This window comes from Callionymus lyra, chromosome 4 (assembly GCF_982586985.1).
Source record: "Callionymus lyra chromosome 4, fCalLyr1.hap1.1, whole genome shotgun sequence".
Taxonomy (NCBI): domain Eukaryota; kingdom Metazoa; phylum Chordata; class Actinopteri; order Syngnathiformes; family Callionymidae; genus Callionymus; species Callionymus lyra.
The window spans coordinates 31,785,098-31,807,442 of record NC_141821.1 but is presented as its reverse complement, the minus strand read 5'-3'; the positions used below and the strand labels follow the sequence as shown (position 1 = coordinate 31,807,442).

Genomic DNA, 22,345 nt, shown 5'->3' with positions numbered 1-22,345 from the left:
GTTATGTTATTTACAAAGCCGTCATAACACATCATATTTCATTATCCACAATCTGATTCATTACCTCATCGATATCCATCCTTCATTCAGTCAATGGAAATTCGTCCACCTGCTGCAAACCGGGACATGGCAACTTTTGCAACGTTTAGCGAGTGCTCATGGGAAATGTAGTCTCCCGTCGGGCTAAACACTACCACTTTAGTCCACTGGCGTGGCTCTACTAAAAATCGCATAGAGCTGCTTTAAAAATGTGCATTCGAAATGTTTTTTAATTACTCTATTTTCATCATCTTGAGACTCCGTTTAACAAAGAAAAGTAGTGATTAGTGACCATGAACTATTTTAAAATGTAAATTTCTTGATAATCAATTCATGATGGAACCTTCGATAAACGAACTTCGGTCCCGACTCGCCGGCTACCGTACACCGGTAGTGACGTCACACAACAAGCCCAAGATGGTGTTTGAGAAAAAGATCGGTGAGCTTTTTCTCTCTCCTCCTTGTTATGAGAAAAACACCAAGTCGCTTTAAGTGCACGTTATATTTTACTACAATGTGGGTTCTTCGACAGTTCGTGGCGATACGGCCCAGCGCCGGGTGCTGGACGAGGCGACTAGACTGAGAAGACTGAGTCGCCAGCTGGAGGCGCTGGAGAAGGACAACTTCCAGGTGGGTTCAGGAAAACCCTCTACCAGGGTCGGGAAACTACTTCAAAGTTAAGCTCACCACTCCAAAAATGAGCTAGTTCATAGTTATATTAATGATAGCATCTCTTCTTTATCAAACGTATTGCCACAGCCCACATAACCACATATATTTTACTTGTTTGCGTCAGATTTAATTGTTATAACATAAACTATTTGACATGTATTGTCCTGAGTTTGAGGGAAAACAAGAATTTAATGTGGTGTTGTGGAACAATAAAATATGTGACTCTTACATTAAGGTGGGTATTTAATAAATGAATAATAAGTGTTCTTGATCATAACAGCTGATTTTCAAGTTCAACCCTAACTCTTTAACAAGTTCAAATGTACCACAGATTTCCATGGAGATAGTGATCTCTATATTACTCGCCATCCATCTGGACGATCACCAGATCGCCAGAGCTCTTAACTATACTTTGTTTTTTAACTGTTAGATGTAGAGTCAACATATAAGCGTGTTGGTCTTATGGACGATCCATCATGCAGTTAACACTCCGTTGACGTCTTCTCTAGGACGACCCTTTGTCCTCCCTCCCTCCACCAGGTCCTACCGCCCGCCTCCCGGCCTTCAGCGAGTCGGAAGAACCAGGTAGAGCGACATGAAGGAGTACCTTATGATGACATCGTAAAGCTCTGGTCTCTTCACAGAGAAAAAGAAGAGGAAGACGAGGGGCGACCACTTCAAACAACGCTTCAGGAAGAACTTCGGCACACTGCTGGAGGAAGAGGTGAGTTTTCCCCCATCCTTTTCTGAAGTGCTAGTCCGTAACGATCCTACATTCTGTCTTGCGTTGGTAGAACCTGTCAGAGAGGGCGGAGCCTAACTACCTGACGGCTGCGGCTCCAGCCTCCTCGCTGCCACCTCGCCACTTCTGCTGCGTCTGCGGCTTTCCTTCACACTACACGTGCACCACCTGCGGGGGGCGCTACTGCAGCAGCAAGTGCCTCATCACGCACAGAGAAACCAGGTGAGTCCCAACGTCACCTGTCGAGTCTTATTGACTGACGGAAGGATTATCAGTGAACTTTCGATGTGGTTCTGTCTGCAGGTGTCTCAAGTGGACGCTGTGACCGCACTGGAGTTTCCTGAGATCTACAAATGACGACATGAACTCAAACGGATCCACAGTAACTGAACTTTTGTTGACCAACATATGGACACGAACACAACCTCTCTATCGCCCCCTAATGTCTGGATCTGGTGCAGTTGAAAAGCTGCTCATGTCCAACTTCTGAACAGTTTCTCATCCTCCTGCTCATCGTTTGATGATGTTCTGTATGTTTTAATAAATGTGTTGTTCTGACTTTTTACAGATATAAAAAAAAGTTGTCTATTTATTTTATATTTTAGACATCATCCAAGGATCATCTCCATGACTAAGACTAACGCCAGAAATGTTGCTCAGTTTGTTGGACGCAGAGGAGCCTAATCATCCATCTGAGATTCTGGGTTGATCCAGTGAAGAGCCCTAACATGTCGACCCTTCTACGTTCTAATTGGAATTAAAGTCATCTCTGGCATCAAAACAAGCATCAGTGTTATGGGATGAAGGTCCAGTAGGTCGCCATGACAACTGCGTCATAAAAAGTTGTTGATTAACGCGGACTTTAGAGTTGCGTGTTCAGCATGAACCGATCGCCTCGGGTGGACCGACTTGTCTGGTCCGCCTTCTGAAGCAGTCCCAGCGGCGTCAACAACAGGTGAGTTCCCTCCGACACTTGTTTATTTTTATATTGTTCCTGTTCTGGTGGATGTTTGAGTCCAGATCTGAGCCTGGTGTCGGGGAACGCTAACTTAAATGCTAATGTTAAATGGGTAAAGTTGGACTGCTTGCCTTTTTGTAAAAGCATCATGCATAATTATAATAATAATTAACAATAATACAACAAGCTCCGATGGGCTTCTGTTTAGAAACCAGTTGGACTTGGATCTTGGCGAGTTCTTTAGCTCTGATGTCCGCTTCTGTTATTCTAATATTTTGTCAAGTAATGTCAAACAACATAGCCATTCGACAGCCATCAAGTTTGGATTGTTGTTAAGATAAGATCTACAGTGCTAATCTGATGCTGGGTGTGCCCAGGATTCTACCATCAGATTGGCAAGTACTGGAATAAGGTATATTTTTCAGCATCTAATTGCTCCCAATAGTCATGATCAACAATAAAACACACATACTTTTTGTGTTTGTTGAATCTTTCACAAATCTTCTGACTCGATTATCAGCAGGGTCTGACAGCCCAGAGCTATTTAGTGCGAAGGATGGGGAACACCCTGGACAGGTGGCTTGACTGAGAACTCTACAGAATTCCATAAAAATAATGCACATTGACCTTGTTGATCACGTCCCACACATATTCTCAGCTACAACATCCATGGACATCAACTTAAACTTCAAGTCTAATGAGAAATTTCCCCTCAAGGCACTTAAAAAGGAATATCTTCTCTTAATCTATAATTAAAACATAAAATTCTTTATTCAAGCTCAGAGTTTGGGTTGTGAAAACTGAGGCTGGTTCTGTTCAAGGTTTCTGCCTGTTTGAAATGAAGTTTATTTTTCTCTTCACTTTTAAAGTTTTATTTAAAACGTCAAAGGCCTTGATATAACTGTTATGACTTCAAATTTTAAACCTTTGAGTTGACGTTAAACCCTTTGAAGAGTGATGGTATCACATGACTCTGCTCACCTTTTCTAATAATTCTTCCGCAGAGCTTCATCATGGAGTTTTCTTCTTCTTCATCCTCCTCCTCTGTGTCAGAGCTCCAAGTGTCCTCGCCGTCCTTGTCTCCTCGTCTGTCTTTGCAGAGTCCACAGCTGCAGGCCGAGTTCCTGAGAGGTACCCGTTTCCAGAACCCCTGGAGATCTCCAACCCCTCTGCTCACTGTCGCACTCTTGTGTTGCAGAGTGTCGAAACAAGTTGCGCCTCCACACTGAGGAAAGTGAAGACAGCGTCTTCTCTTCTGTGACCCCGCCCTCCGCTCCCAGCACCCCAGAACCCTGTTTCCCTGACAGCAGATCCGGTAAGATTACACCACCACCACCACCACCACCATCACCATCACCATCATCATCATCATGGCTTCAAGAGCTCCTCTGTTGCAGCTCGTCTGTCACTCGGCAGTCCTGAGCTGTTGACGGAGCTGAAGGACTCGAGGAGCCGCTCACTTCGCCGCGTGACGCCGCGCACAGGACTGACCACCGTCTTCTCAGGACGAGGACGACTAGTGAGGACAAAGTTGCTGGAGATGTAATAATGTAACATTCAGGTGACGCCTGTCTGTCTTCCGTGCAGAGCTCCGGCCCGCCCTCTCCACAAAACCAGCCAATCAGATGACGTCTACCACTGCTAGTTACTCAAACATGATGTCAGAACAACAATTTGATGAACAATAAACTAAGTTTACACACGTTTTTGCAAAAGAACATTTCTACTATAGACCTATTTGGTGACAAACACATGTCCTAATATGTATCGTTTTGGCAATGTCTACAAAATGTATAAAAAAAATAACTGTGTTTTAAACAGTAAGTATAATATTGTGTATCTTAAAACCTCAAACATGAAATGCAATGAACAGAATGCTGGATATCAAGGACAACTAGAGAGTCTGGTGAAGAGCAACCAACAGCTTTATTCCAAGTGGCAGAAGTTGTGGTTGTTTGACAGAATCCCAACAACAAAACACAAACTCATGCAAACTTCACTGCAAAAGCTGAAATAATGGATGTTTCTCAGCTGGATCGATGAATGTGGTGTTCACCGAGGGAACTGCACGCCTTTACTGCACATGACTATAATTCCATCGTCTCTTTCATCTGGTTTTCATCCGTTAGTGATTTTGGAAGTGCTTTAATAGAACAAACAGCATTTCACACATGAAAGAGGAAGATCCAGGTTGACGACCATCCGTAAAAATAACCACATTCCTGAACAGCAGCAGAGAAGCGGACAAAAACAAGCTATACCGACACAAGTGTCCATCGTATGGAGCAATATTAAGAAAGGGAGTGTGAGTTGACAGCAGAACAGCTACTCGTAGGCCTGATAACTCTCTGGAGGTCAGACTGTCGGTTCAAAATCACATCCAGACGAGACGGAACCAACTCAATAGTTTCACAAGCTCACACCACGTCAGTCGTCGCTCTGGTTGTAAACTTCATGCAGACCATTAAGATTGTTTTGGGCACTGGGGCTCAAAGATAAAGATGACATCATCTTCTCTACCAGATGCTGGACTTCATTAAGACTCGGCCTTACAGTCTGGCAGCACACGTACATGCACACACACACTCATCCACCCACACACACACACACACACACACACACACACAACAGCTCATGCATTAATAAATAAAAAACATCCAAAGCATCTATAAATTTTAACTTTAGAATATATATATATATATTGATGTAAATGTGTTTAAATATATTCTAAGTCATCATCCTGTACATCTTAAAGTACACAGTGTAGACGAACAACCAGCTCCACTACAAAATGTCAACCGCATCGACTCCGAAGGAGAAAGAACCATAACAACTCACAATATTTCTGAGAAAAGGAGAAAAGTTGTTCGGTCTCTGCCGCCCTGCGAGACTCCGCTGAGGGGAAAATCTGATGTGACGCTTTTCAAAGGAGCTCCTAAAGCTGCAGTTCAACAGCTACATTCAACCAGAAGATGGAGCCAAAGATAAGACAGGGCTGTCCATTCGAAATATGAAGAGGGAAAAAAATGTGGGGTAAGGCAAGACTCCTCCCTCCACCTCATCAGTCAGTGCATGTCTGTCTCGTCGGAGTAAGTCTTCAGCGTCCTGAAGAGGAGGTCTAGGTGGTCAGTCCTCTCCTCTCCAGCTCCTTCATCTGCTTCAGCTCCTTGATCCTGCAGACAACAAGTACAAGGTGGATTCATGTGGGAGAAGTATTTTCAAGCATTCTCAGCTCATGCCTGTACCTGTGTCTGCAGCGTCTTAAGAACCTCATGATTTTTCGGGCAGCTTGGTCCTGTTTCTTCGTCAAGAATGACCCCCTGAGGACAACAAAAATTATTTGTTACTCTTTTTGTATAGATGCACAAGAAGTCAAGAGCCAGAGGAACACAACTTTTAAATTGTGAAAGATTAACCAGGGTATTTGTTAAAGCAGGTGTAGTAGTAGTACATTCCCTACAACTGTCAGAATGAATACATCAATACTTTACTTGAGTTTAGGATTGTGGCTGGAAGAAGCTCGCGCCCCCTGCTTCAACCTCTCGTACTCCTTATAGCTGCGGTAGTACTGCTGGATCAGAACCGCGGCCCGGCGGCTCTGCTGGAAACGTTTCTGCTCGTAGTAGGAGCGGAACTTGGACTGGATCAAGATGGCTGCTTGGGTCATCTTCTTGTAGAGTGCATACTGAGGAAGAGCACAGGCAACTGGTCACGGGAAAAGTAAGATACAACCGATAGATTAAAATATGTTTGTCATTTGTCAGTTTGTCTAGTTTACTAAACCAATGGCGACTTAGAAGATATGCTCATTCATCTTAAAATATACACAAAAAATCAACCATCTTTGGCTTTAAACCAGAATAATTAAACTTTTTCTTTTACCATAAGACACACATTGCTTTTCTCCTGAAGCACAAAAAACTGTTTAGGTTTAGATCCTTTCCATTCATCTGCTTTCTATACTAATTGTTTTCATTTATAATCTCTATTGCTGTCTGGATTAACATGATGTTATCATAGGTCATGATATAAACTTGCCAGTGTTTTGGTCAGAGCGGTTCACTTTCCACTGTCTTGCTGTTTTTTTTTGCTAACCATCATGTACATTTAAATATATTGCAGGAAGCTACAGTCAAGAACAGCAAAGCTGCTTGTCTTGATTTACACTCTTACCAACAGGTTCTTTATTTGAGCGTGGAACAAAATATGGAACTGGAACTTTAGTAAGAGTTGATTGGTCAATACAATACTGTATTTAAATTGTCTAATGTCTATGTTGCTATGACAAAAGTAAGTAAGTAAGTAAGTAATTTGTATTTATTTAGCGCTTTTCCAGACCAGGGTCACAAAGCGCTTAAACAATCAAAACAATACTCACTAAAATATATACTTTAAAGGTCAAGATAAAACTGAGAACAACAACAACATCTGTGATTGGTTTGCTGGGCGGCAAAGCATTAGGGTACCTGTTCAAGCATTTCTGAGAGGGTATGCAATTTTGAGTTTGCAAGTTCAAATAAATGTTGTTAATTTTGACATTTGAAAAATTAAACGGTCACTGCTTTGTTAAATTAGTTTAATACGTTTTTTTTTTAGAACATAACCCCACGATAAACAAGTGATTGCTGTAGTACTAAATAGGTGTTACTGCAGCACGTATAGAATTAATGGGCAGCATAGGTTTATCGCCTTCGTCTACGTTTAAAAAATGAGGTGGCGGCAGAAACTCAAGTCATAATGGAGAACAAACTTTACAGAATGGATGATCTGAAGCAGGACAACATCAGACAGAAGCCAAATGTCTACTTCACAAACACACGTCTACAACTACTGGTCACCAGATTACCTTCAGAGCTATCCATGTTAGCTAGTTAAGAGAGAGAGGGTGAAGACACACAGCAGGTTAGTTCAGTGTTAGTGCGGCTGGATCACAAACAGAAGACAAACTTTAAGAACACACACCTGCTTGTACTTGCGGTAGCATCTCTGTATAACAGCCGCGGCCATGTCCTGCTGCTCCTTTAACCTCCGACCCTGCTGACAAACACTCACGTTCACACAGACTCGTCGGATGGTGACTTTAACAGCTCTGTGCAGAAAATGACCTTGTATCTCCTGAAGGCGTTTTGGATTATTCTGGCGGCTTCATAGAGTTCCCTCTGCTCGCCGTCAGTCAGGGTCAAAAGAGCAAAGTCTCGTTCCATCTTTCCATTGGCTGAAGCGTTGAGGAACTCCGCCCAGGCTGCAGAGGAAGGTGGACGCAGCCTCTGCAGGGCGAGCGCACTGAGAGGAGAGGGGGGGCAAACCCGCCTACAACATGAAAGTCCACAGAGAGAGTAAAGATCAAAGGTCAACCAGGGGACTGTGATGCTTTTTAGAAATGGAAGCCGGACGTACCTGGGAGAGGACTGTGAGTGAGTGTCCACTGTGTCCAGATAGGTGGCTAGCCATGGGTCATGCATAGCAGGATTGTCCCGCCTCTCTCTGAGAGGTGACTCTGCACCTCTGGAGAAGTTCTCCTGCTTGATCCGATCCGGAGTCGCCTCAATGATCTGCTCTGCTAGCGTGGCCATGTCAACCTGGTGCGGCAGGGCAATGGTTACCATGGAGACATATTCACATGTTTAAAAAGTGATTTTTTAACGTAAATAATTTAATGAAAAGAGAGTTTTGTACAAAGAGACACATACTGATGATACAATAGATTCCAACATCTATTTAAGAGACACTTTAGGATGGAAAATGAATAGATGGAAAGAGTATTGAATGGTTGAATTCAAAATATTAGATTATTGAAACTTAATTCTTTATTGATTATTATTTTTACAATTCAATTTAATAATTTCTACATTGAAAAGTTTAGTTCGATTTTGTTGAATAATTAAATTTCAAAGATTGTATAATAAAAGTTTGAAATTCAATATAAAACATTCATAAAATAGTGTCACCAGACAACACCGTTGATTTGTAATGATTTACTGAAGTTCTTCTTCAGGAAGTGAGAGTAGATGAGTGAAAGCACTGGATGTTGTAATCATCAAGAAGGTTGCGTTTCGTGTTTCACCTGCAGCACCTCCTCCTCCAGGTACTCCTCCTCGTCCTCATTCTCTGCATTCTCACTGTAACTCAACAACTGCTCCTCCAGAGTCGCAGCCACATGTGAGCGTCTCCCTCCAGACAGGTGACCCGTGGAGGTGGAACAAGAGTTCTGGTAGTCCATGAGGAAAAGGTGAGAGTCTCTGGATGCACCAGGATTCAAACCTGCAACAGCAAAAAGTATAATAAAGACTCTTGTCGCATACAGGTACACAACGATGCAAGTGTTACCTGTGCTGATTCCAGAGTTTGACTCCTCACCCCACAGGGAGGAAACAGGGAGGGACGAGGGGGAGGGAGGTGAGACAGGTAAAGAAGAGGAGGAAGAGGATGGTGACGAGGGAGAGGATGGGGAGGTGTCCATGGGAGCTGGACCACTGGAGTAGGCGGAGCTCGGGGAGGGAGAGGAAGGATCACTTGGAGACAGCAAGCTGCTGGAGGAGCTCAGACCTGGAGAAGAAGACGGTCAGAGCGACATATCTTGACATATACCCATGAATGCTGTATTTACCCGTGTCTGGACTGGTGGACAGTGGCGACAGTGAAAGCTGCGGCTGAGGGGTCACAGGAGTTGGCGTGTCTGAGGGCGGGGTGTTGGTGTCTCTGGACATCATGTGTGTCTGTGTGTGTAGTTCCTCCAGTGCGGCGGCCAGACGAGTGTGTCCTCTGGAGCGAGCCACAGCCAACGGCAGGCGACCCAAAGAATCAGGGATGCCGAGAGCCAGATTGTTCCAGCTGTACAGGAGCTCTGCTGCACTTTGGTGGCCAAGAGCACACGCCCACATCTGGAAATAACAACATTACTCAGTGAATTGTGACTTCTATTGGTAATTAACAACACTTGTCTTTTTGCAATCTTAAAAAAAAAAATTTAGAGCAGTCATGTTGAGAAGGCTGCTTGTTTATCGCTCGATCATTTTAATCTGACAGCACATCCTTTTACCAGTTACTAAAGTTTTAAACAAGAACATTAACTTAAAGAAACTTAAGAATTAAATTAAAACATGAGCATCATCCCTCTTGTTGCTAAGGTAACCAGTACCTTCAAGTCACACTTTGGTCAGGTAAAAAAAGAAAGGCTAAGGGATTTACCAGCGGTGTGCAGGAGAAGTGGTCAACATTGAGAGGATCGACTTCCTGCTCCAGGTCCAAACTGTCGCTGCTCACTCGCCTGAAACACAAACACAAACACACACAACTGGTGAAGACAGTGTCATGTTATCGTTGAAGGACTGATTCAGAGTCAAGAAAGTGTAGTGTCTTTGTTTGTCCTGTTCATCTCCATCAGTGGGCATGACTCAACAGAAAAAATAATTATAAATCCCTTTTGTGTTTCACTACAATTTTGGTATGAGGGAATTCAAAACCATGAAAACTTTATTGTGGAAGCTGTCTTTTTTTTTTTTAAAAGAGAATTTTTTGATTAGGTTCAGTTTCAAATTCTCTCTCCCACAGTGCAACAGGAACACTACTTCATTCTGTAAGGAGCAAAACTACTGCTGAGATTTGACAAAAGAGTTTTCATTTGAGCAAAAACAAACGATTGAGATCATATATTGTAATCAATTACTGCCCGACCCCCTCTATGAGCCGTCATGACTTCATTTAGGAATATTAACTTGAGTGAAAAGAATAGTTGAATGATAGCGTCAAACTCATTTCTCTCCATTAATTCTGTTTGATGAAGAGGGCATCAATTGTGTTCATAGCCTAAATCTACTGGTGAAACCATTTGTTGGATCAAATACATTTCTATTATACATGTTTTTATGTGTGTATGTGTGACCAATCACCTCCAATGAATCAGAGTGTGTATCAGGTGTGTGTATCCTTGCGCAGCCGCCAGGTGAAGCAGCGTCATCCCACGATGACGAACAGAGTGATGAAGTCTTTCCTCACCACCTCCACTCCACCTCCCTCCTCTCATCATCCGCTCACACACTCCAACTATTCTTCTCTCGAACCACTGTGAAGACTGAAGCACATACGTACACAAAATTGAAAAGATAAAATATCATTTTAATTTATGGTGTATTTTTTCCCCACTGAACGTAAAATAAACTGCAAAGCCTATAGCTTAAAAAAGTACCATTTAAGCAGATATATAAAGGTTGCTCTCTTTGATAAGATCCCTGGACAAGCTTTAACTAGGTGATCCGTATAAAATGCTATATTCTCCCTGTGAATAGTTGAAAAGGGGGTCTGTTCTTTAATGGAACTCAGAATGAATGAGAGCAGGACAAGATAAGCAGAGTGATGGCATGTTTCCATCAGGAGAGGAAGAGCGTGCGTGTAGCAGCGCTGATTGTTTAGGTTAGGTCAAGTCTCTCTCACATCCAGGCTATTTTAACTCTCCTACTCAGTCTGCCAAATTCCCCATGACATCAGAGGGTGAGCAGCACAAGGGTTCAACAGAGGTCAGTCCTCTTGTTCAACAGGAGTTTCCATACAAGCTCATTCCAATTCCACGATGCTTCAATTCATGAAAATAAAGATCCTTGGGTCTAAGAGACTGATGAGAGAAATCAGCAACTCACACCAAAAGCGTTGTGGCTTGAAGGACCCTACATGGCACTGGGTGAACAATAGAATAGAAACAAGAATAGCAGCGGGATCATTGACGCATTAAAGAGAACAATGTTTGGAGATAATGCCTCACTCACACCATCATGTGGACTCACCAAAAGCAAAGTTCATCCAATCACATTATTCATGTTAAACCTGACATTTTGTCAGAGCTCTAGCAGATTTAATCAGATCCGCCAGCTGTCAATTTAAACAATATGGGTTTTGAAGGAAAAACTCTCAGAGAAGGGATGTGTTGGTGCAGGAAGCCTGGTTATTTCTTCCCTGAATGATCATAACAATTTCAGGGCTGGGAGGCTAAGCGGATTAAATTAGGATAAAGCTGCATATCATGACTCTTGAAATTACACATTTGTCGTCACCTTTTTTCCCCTAAACCCTTAAACAGAAGACGTACACATTCATCCAGTGTGGCTGTATTGTTTCTCTCACCTGTCCTTGGTCATCAGGTAAGGGTGGAGGAGGGGGCGTGGCTAGCTGGTTGCCATGGGAATGATGGTGATATGAATGCTGCTGGTGGCTGTCGCCGCGTGCAGCCATCTCTGCCATCCTGCGCTCCATCTGCTCCAGGCGCTCCAGGATGGACATCCTAAACTGATTGTCTGCAAAATCAGAAAAATAACTAAGTTGCCTGCAGCAAAAAAGACATGAAATAGTCAATGCCAACAATGTACATGAAACCTCCAAGAATAAAATTAACAGCACAACAATTGGGATTAATGCATCCGAAAAAAAAATCCAATAAAAAAATAATGAATACTAATAAATGAAATAAAATTAAGGAGTTTAGTGGTAAGACATGACCAATACTAAAAAATGCTGCATCTTTCTCATTATTACAAGTGTGGATTTCTGCTTAACCTGTTCATTCCTTACTCTCTTCACAACCCTCTTCTCTTTTCCTAGGAGGATAAAGATGCAGCATTTTTGGCGATGAACTCTCATCTACCATAACCACAGCCACTCTGCTATGATTGCTCAAGCATTTAGGTTTGTGACCACGTCTCATCAATCTCGGAAGTCTCCGACTCCAAGGAACTCGTTGTATAAAAGAGTGAAGCCATTATTACATCATAATGCACTCTGCTTTCGTAACCTTTTGCTTGCAGGGATTTCAGCCGAGGGAGAACTTTAAAAAGTAATAAGTTCAAAACATGGCCACGATGAGAGACTTACTGGATCTTGAAGAGGAAGACTTAAACATTTGAAACATGCGAGTCAAGAAAGTTGGGTTTCGTTATTAGTTGCCCTTTAAGGAGTCAAAACAATTATGAGCAACATGTTTATAGAAATCATATTCTACAAATACGGCGTAATTCGTCCTTTACATGGATTCGTGTCTGCGGATTTAACAGTACATCAGATTCAATTTTAATAGAATTAATCTGCTTCTGCTATAAACCCTTACAATGACAGAGGTGTACAGACCCTATCTTTACAAAGTGATATCCCACAAATAACTATCCCTTAATATAAATTACTTACTTAACTTCTATGAAAAGTAAGGCATCGAGGGTTGAAAATGCAGTGCAGGAAAAGAATGGATCATAGCTGGACCTCAGTGGATATCTGTATCAGTCATTAGTGATAAACGGAACAACTGCACATGTAGATAGACAGCTTACAGGAAACTCTCTGGCTACACCCACAGTCTGATCCCAAACACTGAGGCCATCAAGTGTCTGGATATGCGAGACAAGACAAGCTGGCGGCAGACACACAGATATCTGACTATGTGCCAACTACCATTCAGCTTTTTGTCACAATGCCTTTTCAATCCTGATGACATCATCACGGCTGCCAGCAGATGCCAATCAAACCTGGCACTGACCTAAACCTCAGAACGTTCCGCAAGGTCGGTGTGTCAACAGCTCGAAGCAGGAGCTGATGGAAACTATCTGCAGACTTCAATCATCCTGCCGCCACACATGACGCTGCCAGGCAGTGAGTGAGGACTCCCGAATATAGCCACCACACACTCACGCAAACACAAGCATATACGCCTCTTTAAAAGCTTCACCAGACTTCCTTTACTGCCACACCAGCTTTGATGAGAGAAGAATGATGCAGTAGAACACACTAGTAGATTGGAAATAAGGTCACAGGGACTAAGTTTTGGCATCGAAATATATATCCTCACCAAGAACGTTACACCAATCAAGGAAGTCAAAATGGCCATTTCAGTATCTGTAAAGCATTTTAAATAAACTAAGTTTGTACATGTTATGAAGTTAAATGCACAAAATCTAGTTCTGTAAAATAAAGAAAAGTTATTAAGCAAAAAAGTCAACACTTCACAAACATCATTTGTTACTCCTAATTGTGTTTCTACATCCTAATTTATTCATTTGTCTAACTATATTAGGCACTTTTGTTTGTTTCAGTTTAAAGATTTTTATTATTCTGAAGCCAAAATAGTTCTTTAAAGAAAAAAGTTAAGAAAACAAATTAAGAATCATAAAAAAAATCAATATGCTGCCTTAGATTGAGATGAAATTAGATAATAACATGGATAATAGGGATAATAACATTAGTTCAATGCTTTTTTTTTTTTTATCTATAAAGAGTCTGTGATGATAAAAAGTTAAGGTTTTAAAAGCTTATTATATACTAATTCAAATTTTCCAAATCACATTTTATATTTCCCCCCAAACATTTAAGAAAGATCACACCAAGTATATAAAGTATAAGTAAGTATAAAAATCACGCCAGCATGATTGTGTCATTTTCTGTCGTTTTAGCAGCAGATAAACAACGAACTGCACAAATACGCATGCACACATGTCCAGCCTACCAGTCATGTTGTCCCGTGTTTAATCCATTTTATAATTCTTGGTGTAAAATACCTTCCTCCAGTGAATTTAGGCATTTCCTGGTCAGGTATAGACTGTAAGCACTACAGGTGAGGAGCATTCTAGGTTGGGTATGATGTCACGGAATGAAACGTGCTCCGCTGACCCAAATGTCACGCAGCGAAGGATCCAACTCAGTGGCAGAGGAATAATCAACACGTTAAAGACTGAACGAGACACGCCGGGACAGAGAGGGAGGAGGTAGGAGGTTGGGAGGGGTTTGTGTCTCATCTAACATTTTTGGCTCGTAGCCTAAATCCCCCAACAGATAAGCTTCCTCGTTGAGACTAGAACCATTTATCACAATCTAATCAAATGTATTTTCTGTGCAAACACTACTAGGTGCTTCATCTGTAAGTCGTATGTAGGTAATCTATTTATGTCAGTGTCCCTCAGTTGTCTACAGCCACCAACAGAAAGTTCCTGGTAAATCAATTACCAGAAGTAATTGAGTGGATTAGTTGGTGTGATGTCATACAGTCAACCATCAAAAAAATGCTTTAATTTGAAAGACATGCCTGTTCTGACCATGTTGTTATGGCGGCATTAAAGAATCACACTCCCTAATTTAAAATGGATAAGGATGGATTCCTCCATGGATGGTTTAGTTAAGGTGGAGAAACTGCAATCATTGCAATACAAGCTTTAGGGGGATTAGAAAACATCTATAGTTGTCTTACCATTAAAACAGAAGGACGGAAAAATGAGGGATCATTAAATAAGAAATGGACTTAATATTCTGAAGTGTCAAATCTGTCTAAAATTGACATAGTGATAAGATATAACTGACATATTAAAATAAATGATCATGCTTTACTGCAGTAATGGTAACATTTGTTATCTATTTTCAGAGTGGTGACAAACGTTCATGCTGTGAACACACAGGTGACCACTGTTTCAAAACAACATTAGTGCTGATCTCCAAGGTGAGGTCAGGGTCAACTATTATTTGCTGCAGGTTATTATTTTTAAGTGTTCTTAACTCTAATTTGTTGCCCCCATGTCTGTGTCACTGTCTGCGGTTGTGTTTTTATAAGAGTGTGACTGATATTGAATATAAATATATGCGAGAGGTTAAAATTAAATTTTCTCTAGTCACAGAAAAGTTGTCACCTCGTACAGATCTTATTTTGTTTATTCTTTTATATCTTAGTAGCCTCACAGGCGATCTTATCCAGTTAAAAAATATAAATGCTTGACTCATTAAAAATAAATGTACCAGAAAAGAATACACTGATTCTTGGAATTATTAGTACTTATATATGTTTCTACCACCAGCTTGACCCTGACCTGAAGGTGAGCAAGCATCTGCTTTGGGTAACAGAAGACCAGAGTTGAAGTGACCAGTACGTTCTTTGACTATGGTCTGGGCAGGGCTAAACCATCATGATGAGAGTTAAATGTCTGACCGTCCAATGAGAGCCAGTCCAGTTGAGAACTGGGCAGTGAGCTGGCGTTCCTCGCTCTGTACTCAAACAAAACTGAGGAAGAAATGGACGTCCCAGACTCCAGGACCTGGAGACACACAAGGCCGGCTTCATGGGCTGCAAAGAGAACGAGAGAAGCCAGTTGAACCAATTTACCACAAAAGTTAAGCATGACAGTGAACGTGTGAGTGTGTTCATACCAGGGCAGTAGCAACGTAGGACACCAGGCTGGATAAGAGAGGCTGGGACAGTGCTTTGATCAAACACACATGAATAGCGACCAAACAGCTCATTCCATGGTCCTGTTATCAAAACCTTCACGCCACCCTACACACAGATGCAACAAGAAAATGGGTCATCACATATCTGACATAATAGTGCTTAAGAATAAATTATGAAGTGGCTCAAAACAAAACATTGGCCTAGTTCTCACTTGAGAGAAACATCAAGAAAAGGAATAAAACATATAATGCAAAACATATAATCATTAAGGGACAAAGATGGTCAGGTTTTACTGAACTACAATGGTGTTATTCTTAGCACCACATATTAGTTTATATGATGGAGATGTCACAACATTCAATACGGGAGAGTAAATTATTGTAAAAACGTAGAAAGGTTCAGTTTAAGCTTTAATCTTAAGTCAAATAGAGAGTAAGAGAAAGGTTCTAAAACTCAATTGACCAGGTTGAGCTGGACCTAAATAATGAAGTTGCTGCAGACCAGAGCGTTTGTAACTTAATAAGTCAGCTTCTTTATCTGAATCAACCACACAAATCACTCCCAAAGAGAAGTCACTTCAAATCATCCTATAGCTGTTTTTCAGAATTTGCCCAAATAGGTAGTAGAAATGTACAAATAATAAAAAAAAAACAAATGGCTGAAGCTTCTGTTTTTTGTTTCTAATGTTTTGTTTAAGATAATAATCAAAGCCTTCATAATGATAATATTTTATATAGTTTTTTCCTTCAATAATCTGATATTGTACATAAATGGACTGTGAAAGCGGCCAGGCTACACTGACTGTATTGATGACAGACATTGTGTGCAGTACTATTACAAGCAGATTATTGCTGATGGATTACCTCTGGGTAGGACCACTCTGGAGAGAAGTCTGTTATAGTAGCAAGGTGAGAAGAGGAGGACGAAGGCGTTGGATGAGGAAAGGGGAGGAAAGAGGAGGATGGTAAGGGCTGCGGGGGCACCATGTAGCGAATCCCTGCTGGAAACACAGCAGGGTTGGGAACAGTGGGAGGTGCCACGACTGTGTTGACCTCTTCCGTCATGAGATCAGAGATGAGGTCAGGAAACTGGCTATCAAAGGAGATCTCAATTTCCTCTCCACCACGATCGCATGGTTCTTCCTCCAAGTGTGTATCCATGGCTGTGTCTTCAGTGTCAAAGCTCCGTCCGCCCTCCTCCTTCACCTGGATGAGGGGTGTTGCCTGCTCTGTGGTTGCGATGGAGACCCCAATAGGACCAGTGTTTATGCCAGGAATCTCCAGGCTTAAGGAAGTCATGTTTGATTTAGCAAATGACTGATTTTGAGACCCAATTGATTGTGAGAGTGAGGTCGAGGCTGGGTCTTCAGTGGCAGACAGCGTGTAGGCAGTGTAGGCCGATCCGAGGAGGACTGGTAACTCCTCACCAGGATGGTGCTGCTGGCTCTGAATGATTTGCTGAGAGGGCTGGCTTGAGTCTTGACAGCTCAAAAGAAGTGGATTGGCATTACTTCCTGTCTGTTGGCGTGATGATGGACGGGAGTCATGGTTCGACTGAGAGAGAAAAGGGATTTTATACATAAACAGAGTTCAAAATCTCACTCGATCACTTAGTGATAGGATTTTAAGACTTCTACATTAATCACAGTATGTCAGCGTGTTAACATTTAAGTATGGCAGGAGAACTTAAAAAAAGCTGACAGTTTCCTTAATGATTGATATTACAAAAAAGAAAACACCAACCTGTAGCAGAGCCAATTTGGTGGGGGGAGCACTACCTTCATCATCATCATCTTCACTTTCCTTTTCAGGTCTGTCTTTCAACTCCTCTCCCTGCATATCTCTTGCACCATCTATCTCTGCCAGAGCTTCCAGCTCCAGACAAAGAGGAACTAAATGTGGAGTCGCAGAAGGGGTAGAAGAAAGGGGGAGGCTCCGGGGGGGAGGTAGAGAAGTTAAAGGAGGAGAGGAAGAAGATGAACTAGAGGAAGAACAGTTTCTCCTTTCAGGTTCGCAGGACGAAGAAGAAAGAGAAGATAGCGAGGATGGAGGTGACACAGGAACGGAAGTATGGGAGAGGGAGAGCGGAAGGGAAGGTGGAGAGTGAGTGGAGGAGCAAAGGGTAGAAGAGGGAGAAGAGGAAGATGTGAGGTTTGGACCACCATATGTCTGGCCTTGCTTTGGTGAGTTGAGAAAAGAGTCAGGATCAAAAGGTGGAGTGACAGATGAGCATGACAGAGGCAGGGAAACAGGGGAGGGAGGAGAAGGCGGGGGGGCTGCTGATGGAGGAGGAGGATGGGAGCAAAGAGGAGCAGAGTTGGTGGGAGTAAGAAGCAGGCTTCCAATAACAGGAGACGACAAAAGGGTGAGGGAGACAGTGGTGACCCCTGGTGCCTGGGCAGGAGGGGGAAAAGATTTGGGAGAAGAAGAGGGAGGAGGGGGAGAGGACGATGGTTTTACAGTTGTAGTCTCAGGTGTGGAGACAGCAGGAGAGAGCAACAACTGTCTGGACCGACTAAGTGACAAACTCTTTCTTGGCGCCGACTGCTCGTGATTGGCTACTCCAAGTCTTCCCTGCCCGCCCGCTCCCTGTGAGAGGGTAGATGTCGTTGCCATTACAATGACAGCATTCTGGGGTAAAGCCACCGTCGCTAGGTTGCCACTGTGTTTGCTGTAGAAGCCGTTAGCATGGTTGGATAAAGTTATCGTTGCTCCATTAGGCTGTGGGGGCGATGAGGCGGCACTGCAAAGTAAGATCATGTTAGCAACATCTTTAGCAGGTGGCTGAAGATAAATCAAAGATTTCCCGTTTTACTATGTACAAAAAGAGGGTAAACATTTTAAAAAGAAGTTGGAAATGACTTACGTGGAAGAGGGGCATGGAGAGGAGGCAGGGCTGCACTGAGCCTGAAAGTGAGGCAGTTTAGCCTCACCTCCTCCTGCATCACCAACTTCCGAACACAGTGGGGTGGTGGAGGATATGCAGGAGGAAATGGGCAGTTTTGGAGAGATGATTCTGTGTTTGGTGCTGTTGCAGCGGTGAGGAATGTTCACTCCTGAAGTCACTGCAGTCCCAAAAACAGTATGCGTGTTAACAGGAAGATGTGGCGATGACATTATGAGTATTGTCAGATCGCGGCGTTACCCTGGGCGGTGTTGCAGAGACAGGTGTGTGTGCGGGGCTGCGGCTTGGTTCTCTGCCGGTCCAGAATATTCTGCACTAACTCCTCTATGCTGAAATCTCCTGAGTCCAGCGAGCACTTCATGCTATGAACTAAGGAAACACAGCAAACACATTAATATCAAGGCAGCTAAAATGCATGTCCTGGCCCTACATGTACAGTATGCGCCTTACACATTGGCTTCAGCTGGTTCAGAAGGTCATCTCGGCTCCAACGCACACCATCATGGCGACTAGCACACAGCAGTGGACTGCTCTTCCCTGAATCCTCAAGGGATGGCACATTCAGGTAGTGGACCAGGACAATGTCTGGGTTCTGTTGCAGGGCAAACATGTATTCTTTATAATAGTTAAATAAATCCAAGTTAAAGGGTTACAAGAAAATAAATGATTATATTTTGCTTTCTGAAAAGGAACAACATGTTTTGACCTTCTATGACTTTTCTGTCTTCTAGCAACTGTAAGTATTTACTGTTAGAAAAACAAGGATTCTTGAAAGTGTACTAGGGGAGTGTTTTAAATCCTCAAAGATATACTGGAATTGACCTCAACTAACCTAGGATATACATTTGTATGCAACCTTGTTTTATTGTTTATTTAAACTTAAAACCATGAAAACACCATACATTAATAACCGCTGCAGTTCTATTCACAGAAACAATGCTGACGTCCTATACTTTGTGAACATATTAAGTTTCAATTAATACATTTATTTATATGCAAACTTATCAGTTTTGTATTTGAAATAAAAATGTTTTAGAATTGATATTAACATGTACATATGTAAAAATGCATAGCCCTGGGGTTATGTTGAAAATTGTATTTTTTTTAATTGATTGGATACTTAGCAAACATAAGACTTATGTATTACACTACTAGTGACGTACTAGTTATGAGTAACACCATCAAAGGTTACCTGCAGCAGCCAATAGCAGCGTCTGTGGAATGTTGGCACAATGGAGGAATGGACGTAGTTTCCATACAGGCACTGTCAATACACAAACACAATAGATAGTTCAATGAGTCATTGGTTATAGACCTGTACAGTCCTACACTATAAGGTAACTTCATGTGTCAAGTTTTACTTTTGATCATTCAGCGCTGTGTTAAGTTTAGGTTGCTCAAACATCACTGTCTTTCACTATAACCATTCATCTATTTGGAAAAACACAAATCATATATACCTCCATGCCCTGGACCTTAAGCTTCATGTGATCTTCTCTTGTATCCTTCCCATCCTTCCGCTTTTTCCAACAGTATCCATCTTTTCTATACTTGACCTTTTTCCTGTTGTACAGAATGATGCTGCCATTCTTTGGCCTGCAGGGGGCAAAATGGGTCCGATTTAAGAACTCTGCTTGGAATAATGTGTTTGATGAGTCTTCCATAGGCTGGGTATATTTACCTTGTCTTAAGTGTGCAGGAGAGCCACTCGTCATGTCTGTCAAATGATACCAGGTACGATGCAATCTCCTGCAGAAAGAAATGCATTTAAAGAGCCAGATTCAAAGAGTTTGTTACTTTTGTTTTGGAACTTATTATAGTGAACAACCCCAGTGGATATGCCAGGGCTGTTGTTGTGGCCAGTTTGTTCAACACAGTAGTGACATTTAGAGACAGGAATGTAGCTAAGCTTTGGCCAAGTGGAAGAACCAGTCTAAATCGACTTGTTACCACCAGATTGCAATAATGTAATGCAACAATATAAACTCGTACTGTGTGGGTATATATTTTCTATATGAAACAAAAGCAGGATTCATGTACATGTATGCTTAGGGTTGGGGACTAAAGCGTTTCAGGATGAAATGACGCCAAGAGAGACACACCTCATTAGTGTTCCATCGAAGTCGCTCGTTGGGCAGACTTGATGAGCGAGGGAGACACTCCAGCAACTTGTTGGGAAGGAACACTTTCCTCTGAGCTTTGTTTTCTGCAGGGAAACACTTTGTCAATGTGTACTGCAACATCATTTGGAACCTCTGCTGGGATGAACAACATGAAGCCTGCAGGTGTAATCAGCACTTGGGACCATCTAAAAATGTCACTTTTCGACCCTAAATCAGCTATAAAGAATTATCACTTAATAAATAAACTGAAACTGAAACCTTAGAAAAAAAATACTTTAGACTTTTTTCAAACATTAAGCAATGATAACGGCTATTTATACATTACTTTTGACCGAATAACTGCAGTTATCAAACACACAATTAATAATCATTTTTTGGCGATTGTTAGACTTAAAGGACACCATCTGTTCTGATGTGCACCTTCAAGTCCACCAACATCCTGCTTAGCTACATCACAGCTTGAGGTAACCATAGCAACACAGTTAAAGGTGTTGAAGGGATGAGGCTGACCTGTCTCTGTGGAAACCATCTCCTTGTTGCTCATGGTGATGGATCCATGCAAGATGGGCTCATACACAACTCAAGGCTGCCCACTCTGCCAGTGATGCCCTGAAAACACACAGTGACTTGAGTGACTACAAACAAAGCCCCGAAAGCAAAGGAGCAAATATAACACAGCAAAAGCGCACAAACCTATACACGCACACAAGGCTGAGAGCAGAAAACTAGATGCCCACACACACACACACACGCGCGGACGCTCATGAAGTGAGAACCTTGTTGCTTAGCAACATCAGAACTAGAACTTATAACAGCGGTTTCACTTTATACCACATAATGCATCCCATCATGTTATCGATACGACCCATGTTACATGTTTTGATTTGTGGTGGTTGTGTGTTTATGTTTCGATAAGTAAGCGCATGTTTTAAAATTAAATATCATGGATTTAAATGCCATTACGTAACAACTATCAGGAGCCGGTCTGGCTTAAATTAAATATACATGACTTAACATATGTATCAAAGGGCGGAGAGAGACAAGACAAGCTGTTATTACACACTTCCAGGAGGCCTGTTGAGCTCCCCGTCCTCGCCTAAAAGTCCAGCGGGACAAGCACAAGTATATTCCGGCCACAGACGTGTGGCTTCCCCAGCTGAGGAGGCTAACTTTATAGCTAAGACCGTTTACATTAAACTCCCCTAACAATCGATTTGAACATAAACAACTGTATACATTTAACCAAACAAGGGCATCAGTGAAATGTGTAATACATGTGCATTATAACGCGATTATTAAAGCAATTTTTATTTGTTTTGCTATGATTGAAACCCCCGAGCTCTGCCACTGAGCCACACATCCAACCATGAATGCATTGTCATATTGCCATGACTAAATGTCAGTATTGTAATATAACATTGTGTCGCGCTCATGCCAAGCAGCACAAATAATAAAGCGAAACAGTCTTAAAACCACTTTACCTTCCGCCTTCAACACAACCGCCATCTTCTTTTTCCTGACGTCACTGCGTTGGTACAGAGCGGGTGGGCGGGTTTTGTAATTGTCGTTAAAATAGTATTTACCTTTTTTTCAGATGCCTTTCTAAGGTAATATATGAACGGGAGGTTTTAGTTTTAATGTTGTCTGATAAAATATGTTTTTATTTGTATAGCACCTTTTAGACGTTCAGTGTGTACGGTGATTTACATAAAAACAAATGTTTA

General features: G+C 42.1%; 3 protein-coding genes across 4 annotated transcripts; 2 read left to right on the top strand and 1 right to left on the bottom strand.

Annotated features, from left to right (window-relative positions):
* The first annotated feature begins 442 nt into the window (after positions 1-442).
* znhit1 (zinc finger, HIT-type containing 1) lies at positions 443-2,011 on the top strand. The gene is made up of 6 exons (XM_087789797.1): positions 443-478; positions 572-669; positions 1,221-1,296; positions 1,356-1,435; positions 1,506-1,675; positions 1,757-2,011. The coding sequence occupies exons 1-6, from the start codon at positions 457-459 to the stop codon at positions 1,776-1,778; spliced, it is 468 nt and encodes a 155-aa protein (XP_087645923.1). The 5' UTR covers positions 443-456; the 3' UTR covers positions 1,779-2,011.
* A 247-nt stretch (positions 2,012-2,258) lies between these two features.
* Positions 2,259-4,113, top strand: LOC148082572 (uncharacterized). The gene is made up of 5 exons (XM_087789798.1): positions 2,259-2,408; positions 3,416-3,542; positions 3,610-3,726; positions 3,809-3,930; positions 3,999-4,113. Exons 2-5 carry the CDS (start codon positions 3,425-3,427, stop codon positions 4,038-4,040), a joined length of 399 nt encoding a protein of 132 aa, XP_087645924.1. The 5' UTR covers positions 2,259-2,408; positions 3,416-3,424; the 3' UTR covers positions 4,041-4,113.
* Positions 4,114-4,321: 208 nt separating this feature from the next.
* Positions 4,322-22,146, bottom strand: camta2 (calmodulin binding transcription activator 2). 2 transcript variants are annotated; one of them, XM_087789790.1, is made up of 26 exons: positions 22,103-22,146; positions 21,132-21,230; positions 20,601-20,704; positions 20,180-20,247; positions 19,959-20,094; positions 19,691-19,762; positions 18,949-19,090; positions 18,739-18,867; positions 18,460-18,658; positions 17,337-18,336; positions 16,458-17,147; positions 15,573-15,699; positions 15,355-15,489; positions 11,526-11,695; positions 10,301-10,482; positions 9,600-9,678; positions 9,019-9,292; positions 8,739-8,957; positions 8,476-8,672; positions 7,809-7,990; positions 7,517-7,721; positions 7,374-7,445; positions 7,258-7,278; positions 5,903-6,096; positions 5,657-5,731; positions 4,322-5,584 (listed from the first exon to the last, which is right to left on the bottom strand). In XM_087789790.1, exons 2-26 carry the CDS (start codon positions 21,163-21,165, stop codon positions 5,530-5,532), a joined length of 4,761 nt encoding a protein of 1,586 aa, XP_087645916.1. In that variant the 5' UTR covers positions 21,166-21,230; positions 22,103-22,146; the 3' UTR covers positions 4,322-5,529. The 2 variants fall into 2 exon arrangements, with proteins under 2 accessions (XP_087645916.1, XP_087645917.1); XM_087789791.1 differs by lacking the exon at positions 7,258-7,278.
* Positions 22,147-22,345: the final 199 nt, after the last annotated feature.

Coding starts and splice junctions, on each gene's coding strand:
- LOC148082572 (XM_087789798.1), top strand. CDS start 3,425: ATGGAGTTTTCTTCTTCTTCATCCTCCTCCTCTGTGTCAGAGCTCCAA. Junction 3,727..3,808: donor TTTCCCTGACAGCAGATCCG/GTAAGATTACAC, acceptor CCTCTGTTGCAG/CTCGTCTGTCACTCGGCAGT. Junction 3,931..3,998: donor TCTCAGGACGAGGACGACTA/GTGAGGACAAAG, acceptor TCTTCCGTGCAG/AGCTCCGGCCCGCCCTCTCC.
- camta2 (XM_087789790.1), bottom strand. CDS start 21,165: ATGAGCAACAAGGAGATGGTTTCCACAGAGACAG. Junction 11,696..15,354: donor GGACTGGCTCTCATTGGACG/GTCAGACATTTA, acceptor CTGATTTTGCAG/ACAATCAGTTTAGGATGTCC. Junction 9,679..10,300: donor CACACTCTGATTCATTGGAG/GTGATTGGTCAC, acceptor TTTGTGTTTCAG/GCGAGTGAGCAGCGACAGTT.
- znhit1 (XM_087789797.1), top strand. CDS start 457: ATGGTGTTTGAGAAAAAGATCG. Junction 479..571: donor GGTGTTTGAGAAAAAGATCG/GTGAGCTTTTTC, acceptor GTTCTTCGACAG/TTCGTGGCGATACGGCCCAG. Junction 1,436..1,505: donor GCACACTGCTGGAGGAAGAG/GTGAGTTTTCCC, acceptor TTGCGTTGGTAG/AACCTGTCAGAGAGGGCGGA.